General features: G+C 37.5%; 1 protein-coding gene across 7 annotated transcripts in view; it reads right to left on the minus strand.

Moving 5' to 3' along the window:
* Positions 1-12,490, minus strand: part of FOXN3 (forkhead box N3) — a 251,710-nt gene that overhangs the window by 76,726 nt on the left and 162,494 nt on the right. For all 7 annotated transcript variants that reach the window (XM_067462955.1, XM_067462958.1, XM_060756931.2 and 4 more), the window contains exon 4: positions 8,832-8,896. In XM_067462955.1, the coding sequence (XP_067319056.1) occupies positions 8,832-8,896 (65 nt within the window). The remainder of the gene's footprint in view (positions 1-8,831; positions 8,897-12,490) is intronic.

A 12,490-nucleotide genomic window follows, 5' to 3' on the forward strand; every position in this document is an offset into this window, starting at 1 on the left:
ATAGCACAAGTAAAAGGATTAGAAGGGCTTTGCAATGTCCCATTAACACCTGGATACTAGACTGAACTGGAGCCAAATATGTCTCCTACAGTGAATCTGCACTATAGCATTATATCATTTTGATCTCACTGTAATAAGGATTCTAGTATTTGTAGTTTGGTATGGAGTGTTTTTGCCCAGGAGTTTTCAGACTTTTGCCCTCCAGATGTTTGAGTCTGGTAAGGCTTCTAGGAGAATTAATACATCTGGAGGAGCAAAGATTAGGAATCACTGAACTAGTACATAGCACAGTAGTAGCAATGCTTAGGAAGGGAGGTCTAGAGCACGAAACATTACTATTTTCAATACTTGTTCGGAAAAACCCACATGTCAGACTCAAAAGTAAAATAAACTGAACAGATAGAAATAAAGTATGAAACACACTTTATTTTAATCAACCCTAAGCTTTAAGCAGATACTGTGTTGATAAATGCAATACAAATATCTAAAATGCACCAAAACAGTTTCTTTCAGAAGTGTGGTCGTTGCTCCGGAAAAAAAGATATTGGAACAGAAAGACAACCCAGTATTCGGCAAATGTGACTTGCAGCAGTAGCAAGATATCTGTAATAAAGTCTTGGGGCTCTAATTACAACCTGCTATAATTAAAGGTAAAGTTGTTTAACTGGCATGTTCTTTGGTGGAGAGTGGAGGTGTGGCTGTGTTTTTATAGCATACCCAGGTTTGTAATTCAGGACTCATGGAAACTACTGTAACAAACACCACAATCACCAACCAAGATCTTATGTGAACTTTGTCTGAACTATCTCATGACTGAGTAGAAGCTTGCTTTAACACAAGTTATTTGAATTCATTATGAAGAATGATGTAACTCACGTAACTTCAAATGCTACTGGTACGAAGCTTGATCAGAAAAATAATTTGTTATTATCAATATTATTACCCCATTGTGTTGCTGCTGAGGTTGCCATTACTGCTGAGTTCAGAGGTTCAGTTATGCAAAGTAGACCATGTGCATGATCTAGATCAGTGATTCATAATTTTTATTAGTTGTTTACATTTCCAGAATCGGATGACTGCCATGGACACAGTCTCTTGAAAAAAATGTACTTAAGCACAACTTTTAAAACAATTGGAAGAAAACTGAAGAGGACCCCAATTCTTTTTTCATGGATCCCCTGAAACCTACCTGTGAACCCTTGAAAGTTACAAGGATCACAGATTTAAAAACTCCTGGTCTAGATGAATTTTTGCAACCTTCTCTCTATTGTAAATCATCACAGGGGAAGAGTGAAGATAAAAAGTACAGACACCCCTCCAAACTGGTTGAGGTTAGTGGAACAGGACCTCCAAGAAAGGGGGAAAATACGAATAAAGAAATTGGGATTTTAATATGAGAGAACATCTCTCTATGAATTTCTAGATCTTCTAGCAGGCATTTATTATCAAACTTTATTACTTACTTACTTTTATCTCACTTGTCTCCTATGGATGGGACTCAAACCTTCACTGGAAGCTGATCACAGACTCACACTGAAGGACTTAAGAGTTTTCTAGAGATGTTCTCTCTAGAAATCTAGGGCCTTCAACATGACCAGAGGACATTGACCATAAAGTCATATTAGATCAGTGGTTCTTAACCTGTGGGCCGTGGACCACCAGTGGGCCGCGACGATGAAAATCTGGTCCACGAGCCTCCTTCCACTTTATATTATTTTATTTTATTTCTGCTCCTTTCACACCGCTTGCCACTCCTTCCCTATCACTGACCATGGCATATGTTCTATATCAGAAACTTGAGCTGATGTGGTCTATCCAATGCAATTTTCTGAATCAGCACCCCAAACTGAATCTAAAGTTGACCAAAAACTGTTTCATAAACCTTCTGGTACTAATGTTGGAGAATGGTCCCTAGTAAAGTGGTCCCTGGTTGAAGTGGTCCCTGGTCAAAAAAAGGTTGGGAATCATGGTATCAGATGAACTAGAAAATTCTAGAGAAAACATTTGTATTCAAATTTGTGAATAATCATATTCACAAAAGTCAAAACCGCAAACATGGAGGTACAAGTGTACTTTGGTGGAGATGACCTACTTGGTACAGAGGGATTCAGAACTCGATTTTTCAGGCACTGTTTTATACTAATTCCACAGACTACTCTCATTCTTTATGAATGTCTGTACTTCAATGCTACCTCCAATAATTTAAAACCACACACATACATCCTCCACATTTAACAGGTCACAACTATTAAAACTTTAAGGACATAAAAATGCAGTAGAAAAAACAAGTGGAAGCTCTCATTTATATCTCTAACTGACTGCACCAGCAACTATTTCATTGTTTCTAAATTTATTTTACAATTAAAAGAATACACATGGTAGCATTTCTATCATACAATGATAATTTTCAGAATTTATTTATTATCTTTACCCTAACTCAGTGCCACCCTTAAAATGTGTTGGGGTAAAAAATCCCGATAGGCCAACACATCTGGAGCACAATCAGTTGGGAAAAGCTGCTCAAAATGCACCCCCTGTGTTCCCAAGCAGTTGGTGTTCCAGTGTATACCCATGTAAAAGAGTGATTCCATTTAATGAAAACTAATCACATATTCAACTTATCCTAATTGCTTTGGCAGTTATACTCCTGTGAACAGATGCAGACGAATGAAAAGACAAGGAAAGATCACTTACGTGGAAGAGAACACTGTTGTCTTAATTTTTTTAGCACTGCATGCAGAGTCCACTAAAGACACCTAGGCACCATCTATGCTGTGTCCTTGTACAGCTTGCAGTCTTTTATAAGTGAAAAAGCAGCATTTTTTCTTGTCGAGTAAACTATTCTTTTGTTTCCATCCAATTATCTGTCTACCCTCAACAATAGCATCTGTTTGCCTTAATTGTTGAAGCAGCTCTGTATTCTGCATTCTGCACTCTTGCTCAAGAATTCAAACAGAAGTAAAACTTTTCTGTATCTTAACTGTAAAAAGAAAAACAAGAATGCATTGTTTGCTTAAAAGCAATTTCACAAAAAAGACTTGAAAACACCAGCAACTTGACGCTTTTTTTTGTATGTACTATGCTAGCAAATGAACTCCTAGGATGCTGCCTACTGATAGTGGCAAGTCACATCACATCTCAACCTATTATTAGCAAATCACATCACATCCAAAGCTATTACCAACATTCAACTGCAGCAAATCATAGTATCATACACTGTTAGTGCAAACATGTAAACCTCCAAAAATCTTGGATGACCAAGATCCTATTTAACATTTATGTCGAATCAATACCCACTTAGGCAGGTGTACTAGAATAGCACTACAGCACCAATGATCACGCAGTGAGGATATCAAACTGGTGATTCCTGCTGCACAATGACTTATAGTTAGAGATGCTGCTCAGAGTTTGGAGTGTTAGTGATTGCGCTCAGAGAGATGCAGAACTATTTGTGCAACTTTCTGCATGGAATAAAAGCACTTGTGCAAACACATTTGAGATTCCACCCTTCCAGAGAAAGGGCAATCACTGACACAACTAGAGTTGTGTCAGCAGAATTACACAATAAGGTCCTGGCCTAGAACCAGAAATGTCAAGTTTTCCAATGTTTAAAACTTGCAAGTGATACCTTAAGTCAGTGGTTGCCAACCTTTTTTTTTTTTAACCAGGGACCACTTTGACAAGGGATCACTTTGACCAGGAACCATTCCCCAACATTAGTACCAAAGGGGTTACAAATCGGTTTTTGGTCAACTTTAGATTCAATTGAGTAATTTGGGGTGCTGATTCAGCCAATTGCATTGGATAGACCACATCAGCTCTAATTTCTGATACAGAACATATGCCATCCAGTTGTCACCATCTGCTCGGCACTATAAGTCTCGGCACTATAAGAGGGTTTCACGAGACCAGTCGCTCTCATTGCAATGGTGTTGTAACAGTGAGGCTGCAGATCAACATGTGACCCTGCAAATTTAGTCAGGACTACAAGGCCCATTAGTCTTAGCCACCACAGAAAATGATGCAGGTTGATAGAAATTGCATTATAACATCTGAAGGGTCACAGATATCTCCACATGCATGCTAAGGTTGAACACTAGTAAGCCATAACTAATCGCCCTGTTCCACAATCCCTTCCTAAAATAGTTTTTAAAAAGAATGTCAAACTCCTGAGCTCATATGTGACGAAAAAAAGGAACTGTCAACACAAGAATGCAAGACAAATTGCCAAAACACAGTTCAATGTTTCTATCATTTTTGCCAACAACTAACAAAAAAAAATAGAAGCTAAAGCATACAAATACCATTTTTGTTATATCGGTTATCCACAATACAAATAAAGAGGCATGCTGTGGATATTATAAATCAGAACATTTCAAACACATGTTTAATGCAAGTGAATCCTGTTTAGAAAAGTAGTCATTGTTTATCCCAGCAACTCAGTTATTTTAACGCAATATTTCATATTTTTGTACACATCACTATCCCTTCCACTTTCTCATAATGTAAGTATATAATTTGTTAAGTTTTTCTTTAGATAACTGTAGCTAAGGAGTTGGGCATGGATTCGCAGGGAACAATGTCACTAGCAAAGGTGTTTTTCTTCTGAGCAGTTCACACAGAAGCCCTGGCTTCTGGCAAAGTTCAAAACAAACACAGCTCTACCTAACATTTGTGGTGTACCCTGACCTGCCCTCCTGAGTATTGCACCACTCCCATTGGTTGTCAAGGAAAAGTAAACAAAGGCAGCAAACTTTGCCCAGAAGAATTTACCAGAGGATACTCTATTCATCTGATATGCAAACAAAAGTCAGGTTGTGTTCCGAAAAACATTCTAAAAAGTATTTTGCTTTCTGCACAGAATATCTCTTAAGGTGCTAGTAATTTAAAGGAAACACCATAATAGTGCTGGCGGTTTTCAGTAAGCCACACTATCCTGTTGTTACGTGTGAATATAGAGTTAAGTTTGCACCCACGTATCTGGATATTTGTAGCAATCTGCGCATCTGTCCTACCATCTCTCTCTACTCCAGGGAATTCAAATTGGTGATGCCAAGAACTGGTCGTCTCTTAAATCTCTGGCCTTTGAGGACAGGAACCTGTGGCTCTCCAGATATGACTAAAGTACCCTTCCATTATTTTTCGCCACTGATCAAGCATGCTAAAAAAGCAGGATTGCCACAGAAAATTCCAATCACAACACCAGTTTTTCAAGTAAATCCTTAAGTTTGTTTTTTTTTCTGGAAAAAATGATATAGGACTGAAAAATCCCATTTAGCATAATTAAGGATAAGAAAATGCATTTCTGAGTATCCTCCACATGGAGAACTGGCAGGAGTCTTCATTCTACCAAAGCACTAAGAATGTGATTTCTTTTCGCTTTACAAAGAGGTTGAAACAGAGAAACCCTGCATATACTATCACATAAATTCTGACACAAGGAAGTAAATGCAATGATGTGTGCTTGAACCAAATTGGCATAGCTTTGTCTTTCTCCCTTCTTTGTCAAAGAATTCATTCCCTTCTATGGCATGCTAGATATCCCTTTATTGAGCAATGCCCTTTGTTTTTGTGCAGCCTTACTATAGTTCTCCATTTCACATTAGGCCAATTTCTTCTGTTTTTAATGCAATGTTTACATTATACATGAAAAAATGCAAATGTGTCACTTCCAACTAACACTTGCATCTTTGATAGGCAGCAGGTTCTTACAGTAAACTAACTGGTGTTTGTGTCTGTGCTTGGCTTTCAGGCAGCTGCTTAAGACACATCACTGCAACATGGCCTACCACTTCCTTGGAATGTTATATGAAAATAAAGCAATGCCCATCTTGGACCTGCCATTTAAATGTGTGACAATACTTTGGAGGAATTCTGTATGGGTGTGCTATGAGAAATAGCAGGAACTTTGGATGGTGGTTCCAAACCAACATGCAGTTAAGAGGGCTGAATGTACTACAGTGACATAAACTTCTAACCAAAGTCAACATCAATTGCATTATCAACTTGGGGAAAGGAGTAAAATATTTTACTGGAATCTGGTGGTTTCTTACCTGAAAAGTTGTTTTTAGATCCATGTGATGAATAGTCACTCAAATAGCAACATTTTAATATTCAAATGTGGATAAAAACCTTTGTAGTGAATGCAATACTATATACGTTCTTGCAGGAAATGGTTCCCCTGAAGTCAGTATGATTTATTTGCAGATACGTATCCACATGAATAAAGCTTTAATAAACATTTCTGTGATATTTCAGTGCAGGTTCTCCATCACATCCAGAACACGTGAAACATGTTGATTTCTTTTGAAATAGAAACCAACAACAACAGCAAGACTCCAAGCAGAAGTTTAATCAAGAAGTTGGCAACTACAAACTTTTTTAATCCTCTTCATCAATATTATAAATGTACTGAGCTCTAAGCAGTCAATGTACGGTGCCACTACTAATGAAAGGCAGTTATTTAAGACTCAGCGAATATTTTTCTCTGATCAATAATCTAGAAATCTGTAATATTATTATTTTGTAAGCATGATAACTGACATTACACCAGCAATACACTAGAACAGGGGTCCTCAAACTAAGGCTCAGGGGCCGGATACGGCCCTCCAAGGTCATTCACCCAGCCCTCGCTCAGGGTCAGCCTAAGTCTGAAATGACTTGAAAGCACACAACAATAACAACAATCCTATCTCATCAGCCAAAAGCAGGCCCACACTTCCCATTGAAATACTAATAAGTTTATATATTTTTAAAAATCGTTCTTCATTTTAATTATTCTATTGTTTTTAAGTGGGGTTTTTTTGCACTACAAATAAGGTATGTGCAGTGTGCATAGGAATTCATTCATGCTTTTTCCAAATTATAATCCAACCCTGCAACAGTTTGAGGGACTGTGTCCTGGCCCTCGGCTTAAAATGTTTGAGGACCCTTGCACTAGAAGATAATATAGATTACTGATCATACTATGGTCATATCGGCATTCCATAGAAACCTATTTGTAAGATTTTAAAACCTTCCATATTTTCTTGTTTTCATTTCACCCATTCCTCTTTGCTGTATATCCTGGTGATAGTAATGTACCATCTAGAGTGGTAAATTACACAAGAAAATAAATTATATAAATATAGAGGTAAGGCACTTCCTACTACACTTTGAACAAGAACTTTTTCTCCTCTTTCTGATCCTTCCCACTACTTACAATTAACTCTGGAATGAACCTTTTTGTGCCCAATATGTGAAGGCACAAAAATTGAACCAGAGTGTCAAGAAAATTGCAAAGTAAGTAAAACCAAACATAAGACTAAGGTGGTTTCCCCTTAATGTTGCCCCAAAGTGATAGTCAATTCTTTTTATGTATACGACACTTTGATGGTAGAAAATACCAATGGCTAGAATTCACCCTTTTTTGAACACTAATCCACAAGAACTACAATGTATTGTGGTGTATTTTTGGGCTATGCCACTTTTTCATTGTTTCAATGAGGTTTTGATAGCTGCTTGTTTTAACCTGTCAAGTAACATGAACCTTTGGGAAGAATAATATTATATAAACAATTTAAAATCAAACAACAACCATGGGCGAGTCCTATAAATTTCTATCCTACTCCACAACCATAAAGACTATGCAGAATGATCAAAAGGTAATCTGAGCATCAATTCATTCAAGCATCCTTCTTTCCATAAAGTATTATGTAAACCAGAACGTCAACCATGCATAGCAGATATACGCAAATACGTTTTTAGAAAATGTGACCTCTGAAAAGCACAAAAAGACAAGTCTTTCTGCATACAAATGGCATGGCAGCCAAAGCCAGCTGACAAGAGTTTCCATATTTGTCAATATTTATCATTTATAAATGAATAAATTAGAGAGTAAAGACAGAGATATTTTTGATTTGCAGTTTCATATTTAACACAATAAATCTAGAGTCATCATTGATAACAATAACCAAACAAGATGAAATATATCAAAATGAACTTATAAGTAAGTTTCCACGCATGGAATGCAGCAGGAGACAAGGGAACATGAAAATGCTTCCAAGTTTCATCAGAACTAATTTCAAAGTTATAGTCACACATTATCTAATTATGATTACAGTAGAATCTTGCTTATCCAACATAAACGGGCCAGCAGAATGTTGGATAAGCTAAAATGATCGATAATAAGGAGGAATTAAGGAAAAGCCTATTAAACGTCAAATTACGTTATGATTTTACAAATTAAGCACCGCATCATCAGGTTTGACAACACATATGCAGAGCCATTACCTTGACATTTTTTTTAAAAAAAAAAAACAAATACGATATCTTATTTTTCAATTTTTATTAACATCACCGACAGAGAGAAAATTCAGAGTCAAAATATAAACACAGATTTCAAAACGATGGAAGATGGCAACTTTATATCAACTGCTGTCCATCTTCCCCTCCTTTACAACTGGCAAACAAATGCTGCAAGAGGGATCCTTGCATTGGCACAGCAAAGAACAACGCTATTTTCTTCATCAACATAAAGTGAAAATTACCAAACATGTTGTCCTACAAAAAGTCTGTTAATTTTGCTATAAATGGGAGGAAGCAAAATCAGCAACATGCATGGGGTGGAGGAAAAGAAGAGGAGGAAAACTACATTTGCAGGTGACACAACCTTTTGAACTCACAAGTGGGCTATGAACACGCAGCAGTGAGGAAAAGAAAACAAGTATGTAAAAATAAAAATTCATTACAGCCTCTTCACTCTGGAAAATTTGTGAAAATTACAAGTGTCAAGACAAAAAGACAAGGGAAGAAGGAGATGGAAAAGCAAGAAAATTGAATCTATGACCTACCTTGCAGAAGAGCTCCATTTCTCTTGAAAAAGGTGCTTCCCGGCCAAATTGGTGGACCTGATGTGCTAAATGTAATAAAAGAAAAGAAACTAGTGTTAAAGAAAGCTCATCTACTTTCCTTGGTTCACAAGCTACCATAACTATGCATTTTTCTTTTTAAAGGGCAGTACCAGGTTTTTGATGTCAAGAGCACAACATTTTGCTTTGGAACAGCAGGGCTTTCCTCTTCATTATAAAGAATAATTTAACAATCACGAGAAAGCCGTCAACCTACAAACATTTAAGGAGGAAAGAATAAAAATATTTCTCCCACACAGATTTTTTCAAATTAAACTCATAGTACAACAAGGATACATTAACAGCATGCTTTGAAAAGCCAAATCATTTACTCTCATACACTTTAAACCAGATCTATGTTCCTCAAGGTAGCAGCCGAGGCTATTATCTGCTACTAAAGTGGTCCTGAGCCAGATGCTATTTTATTACATTTTACTCTTAAAACAGCAAAGATCAGGCATCTCATGGGATGTTTTCTTGAATATGAGTTATACAAGTGGTGGAGTCAATTCTGGGGGGTTTGCACATGCACACACACACACAAAAACCAATTCATGGTTGCAATGTCTATAAAGAAAATTGACTATAAATTACAGATAGAGTTTTGCTCACTCTTAAGGATCAGATTCACAGCCTGGGGATAATTTTGCATCAATCTTCATTAATGGAGACCCAATAAATTTCCAGGCACTGATTGTCTCTAGGATGACTACTGCAATGTAATCTATATAGGGTTAGCCTAGGAACTGCAGCTGGTGCAGCTAAGCTTCTGAATGAAGCCTACCTCTGGTTGTTCAAAATACCTCTACTGAAAGAATTGAACTGGGTATACATTTGCTGTGAGGTTAGGTTTAAGGTTTCATTATTATTGATAGTTTATAAGATCCTAAAAAACTTGGCACCTGAACTGCCCTTTCCCTTACAGATCCATTCAGTCTTTGTAGTCATGAGGAGAGGTCCTCCTGGAATTGCCCGTTCAACCATGGCATTCAGTGGAATGGAGTGGCACCAACTATGTGGAATGTTCTTTTATTACAACTGTGATATGCTCCAACCACAGTTAGGTATTCATACACATTAAAAGCATCCAAAGATGCCCAAGATCCTTTGAATTGAAGATCTCAAAATTTTTCATGCCCTTCAAGGTTTCTTCCCAAGTTTACCCAGGGATGACCTTTTCTTTTACCAGTCTCCATTTTCCGTAGCCAAACACAGATATCTATGCTTTTTTAAACATCCTGGGGGTTTCTGGTGAGGCAACTGCAGTTATACCAATAGAACTTCTGTGCACTCTCATTTTGTCTGTGTTTTGTTGTTCACATGTGCTCTGGAAGGGAGTCTGGGAACAGAATTGTTAAGATCAAGAACAGAATTGTAAGTAACTTCTTTGTTTTGTCTCTTCCAACTTTATTATTCTATTATTCAAACACCAATAAAACTAAGATCGTTATTCTGTCTCCCTTAGTCCTCCATGATGCCAAGTAAATGAAGTATTGTTTCTCATAAAAACAACAGAAAAGGAAATAAAGATATTATGTGAAATACCATAAATAGTCTTAGAGCTGTGATTCTTAACCTGTGGGTCCCCAGATGTTTTGGCCTTCAACTCCCAGAAATCCTAACAAGTGGTACACTGGCTGGAATTTCTGTGAGTTGTAGGCCATAACACCAGAGGACCCACAGGTTGGGAATGACTGTCTTAGAGAAATGTCTAGTTACTACACAATTTTTCAAAATAAAATGGAGGGAGTACATATATGAGCACTTCTCTTAAATATATTATCTCTCTCCCCCCCTCTCTCTATCCATTCATATTATAATCATTTTTTGGAAAAGAATGTATTTTAGGGAGGGTTGGGGAAACCCATTCTTTCTGATTTTTTTCAAGATTTTTCTATGCCCTCATGTCTTTTTATAGCTGCATGGTATACACAAATAGTGTGTGTGAGTGTGTGTGTGTGTGTGTGGGGGGGGGGGGGAGATGAGAGCCAAAGATCTAGGAAAGGATTCATAAAAAGAGTGTTCCTAAGGAAAGCTCGAGCTCTTTTGGGGTGACCTTCATGTTGTGTGTTAACCAGACCAGCTCTCAATTTCAATTTCTCTATCTCATGCTTCTTTAAAATCAGAATTGCACAGGGTGCCCTCTACTCTACTCCCTATTAGGATAATTTTTTGGAGCTGCTGAAATTGTTTGATGATTTGCAAGCTCTTTCTCCAGGGTTCCTCTCTTTGGGCTGATATGACCCTGTTCCTTGGTTTTTTCCTTTGAAATATGGGCCACACAAAACGTAAGAGAAGAAGAGGCTCTTCTGCATGACCTATCTATTTCCTGGCATTTTTTGTCTTCTCAAAAAGAATAACTCACAGAAGCTATCATGGAATAGTGGATGGCACTAGAACACAAAGCGCAATATATGCAGCAGAGCATATACCCCCTGATGTTAAATGCTGATGTAAACTCTCCCTGTAAAAGTGAAAGCTGTAACACAATCTATTGTCCTTCTTTTGTCATGCAATAAAATACAGCATAGAAGAATTAAGGCCATAACCCTGAGAGAACTCAAGAAAGATTGGTCAGCAATTCTGTTCCATAATCTCACTCATAAATTTGTCTAATATAATACTAGTGGAGGAGAGGCAGGACATGCAACATCCTTGAGCAGTTATTCAACAATGCATCTTCCTAATATCTATGCTGTCCCCTCTCTTTAACTTAGTCACCCACACTATTCCAATCAGTAACAAGTGGCTGAATCTAGAAAGCATCATTTTAGTTTCCCACGCCATCTAGGGTCCTTCCAGACAGGCCCAATACCCCAGGATCTCATCCCAGATTTTCTATATATCCCAGATTATCTGGCAGTGTGGACTCATATAATCCAGTTTAAAGCAGAAAACCTGGGATCAGATCCTGGGATATAGAGCTTGTCTGGAACGGCCCTAAAAGTGATTCTACACTGAGGACTATTAAATGCCATAACTGCTGGCAGTCACAGAAGTGGTGCTTCAAATATTACCACCACATAAACCCAATTTTTATTTTTATTTTTGATTAAAAATGATAGCTCAAACCCATATACAAAGCTCTCCTCTTCCTGACTTTTATCCTCTCAATAATTCTGTGAGGTGGGACAGAGAGAGAAAGTTGAAGCTCATCCAGAAAGTTTACAGCTGAAAGGAGCCTTGAACCATGAACTCTCACGTCCAAAAAGAAAGCACTCAAAACACCGTGCTGAGTTTTGGAATTATTTTCAAAGGGATTATCTCCTGAATTTTGGAATGAAAAAGAAATTTGGAGAAATCAGGCTTGTGTTTACATATTTATGCTGTTCCTGATCTGCAAAAATGTTAACAAATATGTGCATATATTTTTGGGTTCTACCATTGGAAGAAAACAGCAAATACAAAATTATCTTCACCTCCTTCAAATTATTCATGAACAAATGATCTTACCACAACTTAAGAACAGTATGTCCTCCACTTGCACAGGGGTTATGTGAAGAACCCCCACAAAAGTGGAAAAACCACAGACATACTGAGTGTCAATGGCACAACTGCAGCTAGGAGATCTTTTAACATGTGAGGACTTCAGGCTTGCAGAA

Source organism: Anolis sagrei, chromosome 1, assembly GCF_037176765.1.
Source record: "Anolis sagrei isolate rAnoSag1 chromosome 1, rAnoSag1.mat, whole genome shotgun sequence".
NCBI classification, from domain to species: Eukaryota; Metazoa; Chordata; class Lepidosauria; order Squamata; family Dactyloidae; genus Anolis; species Anolis sagrei.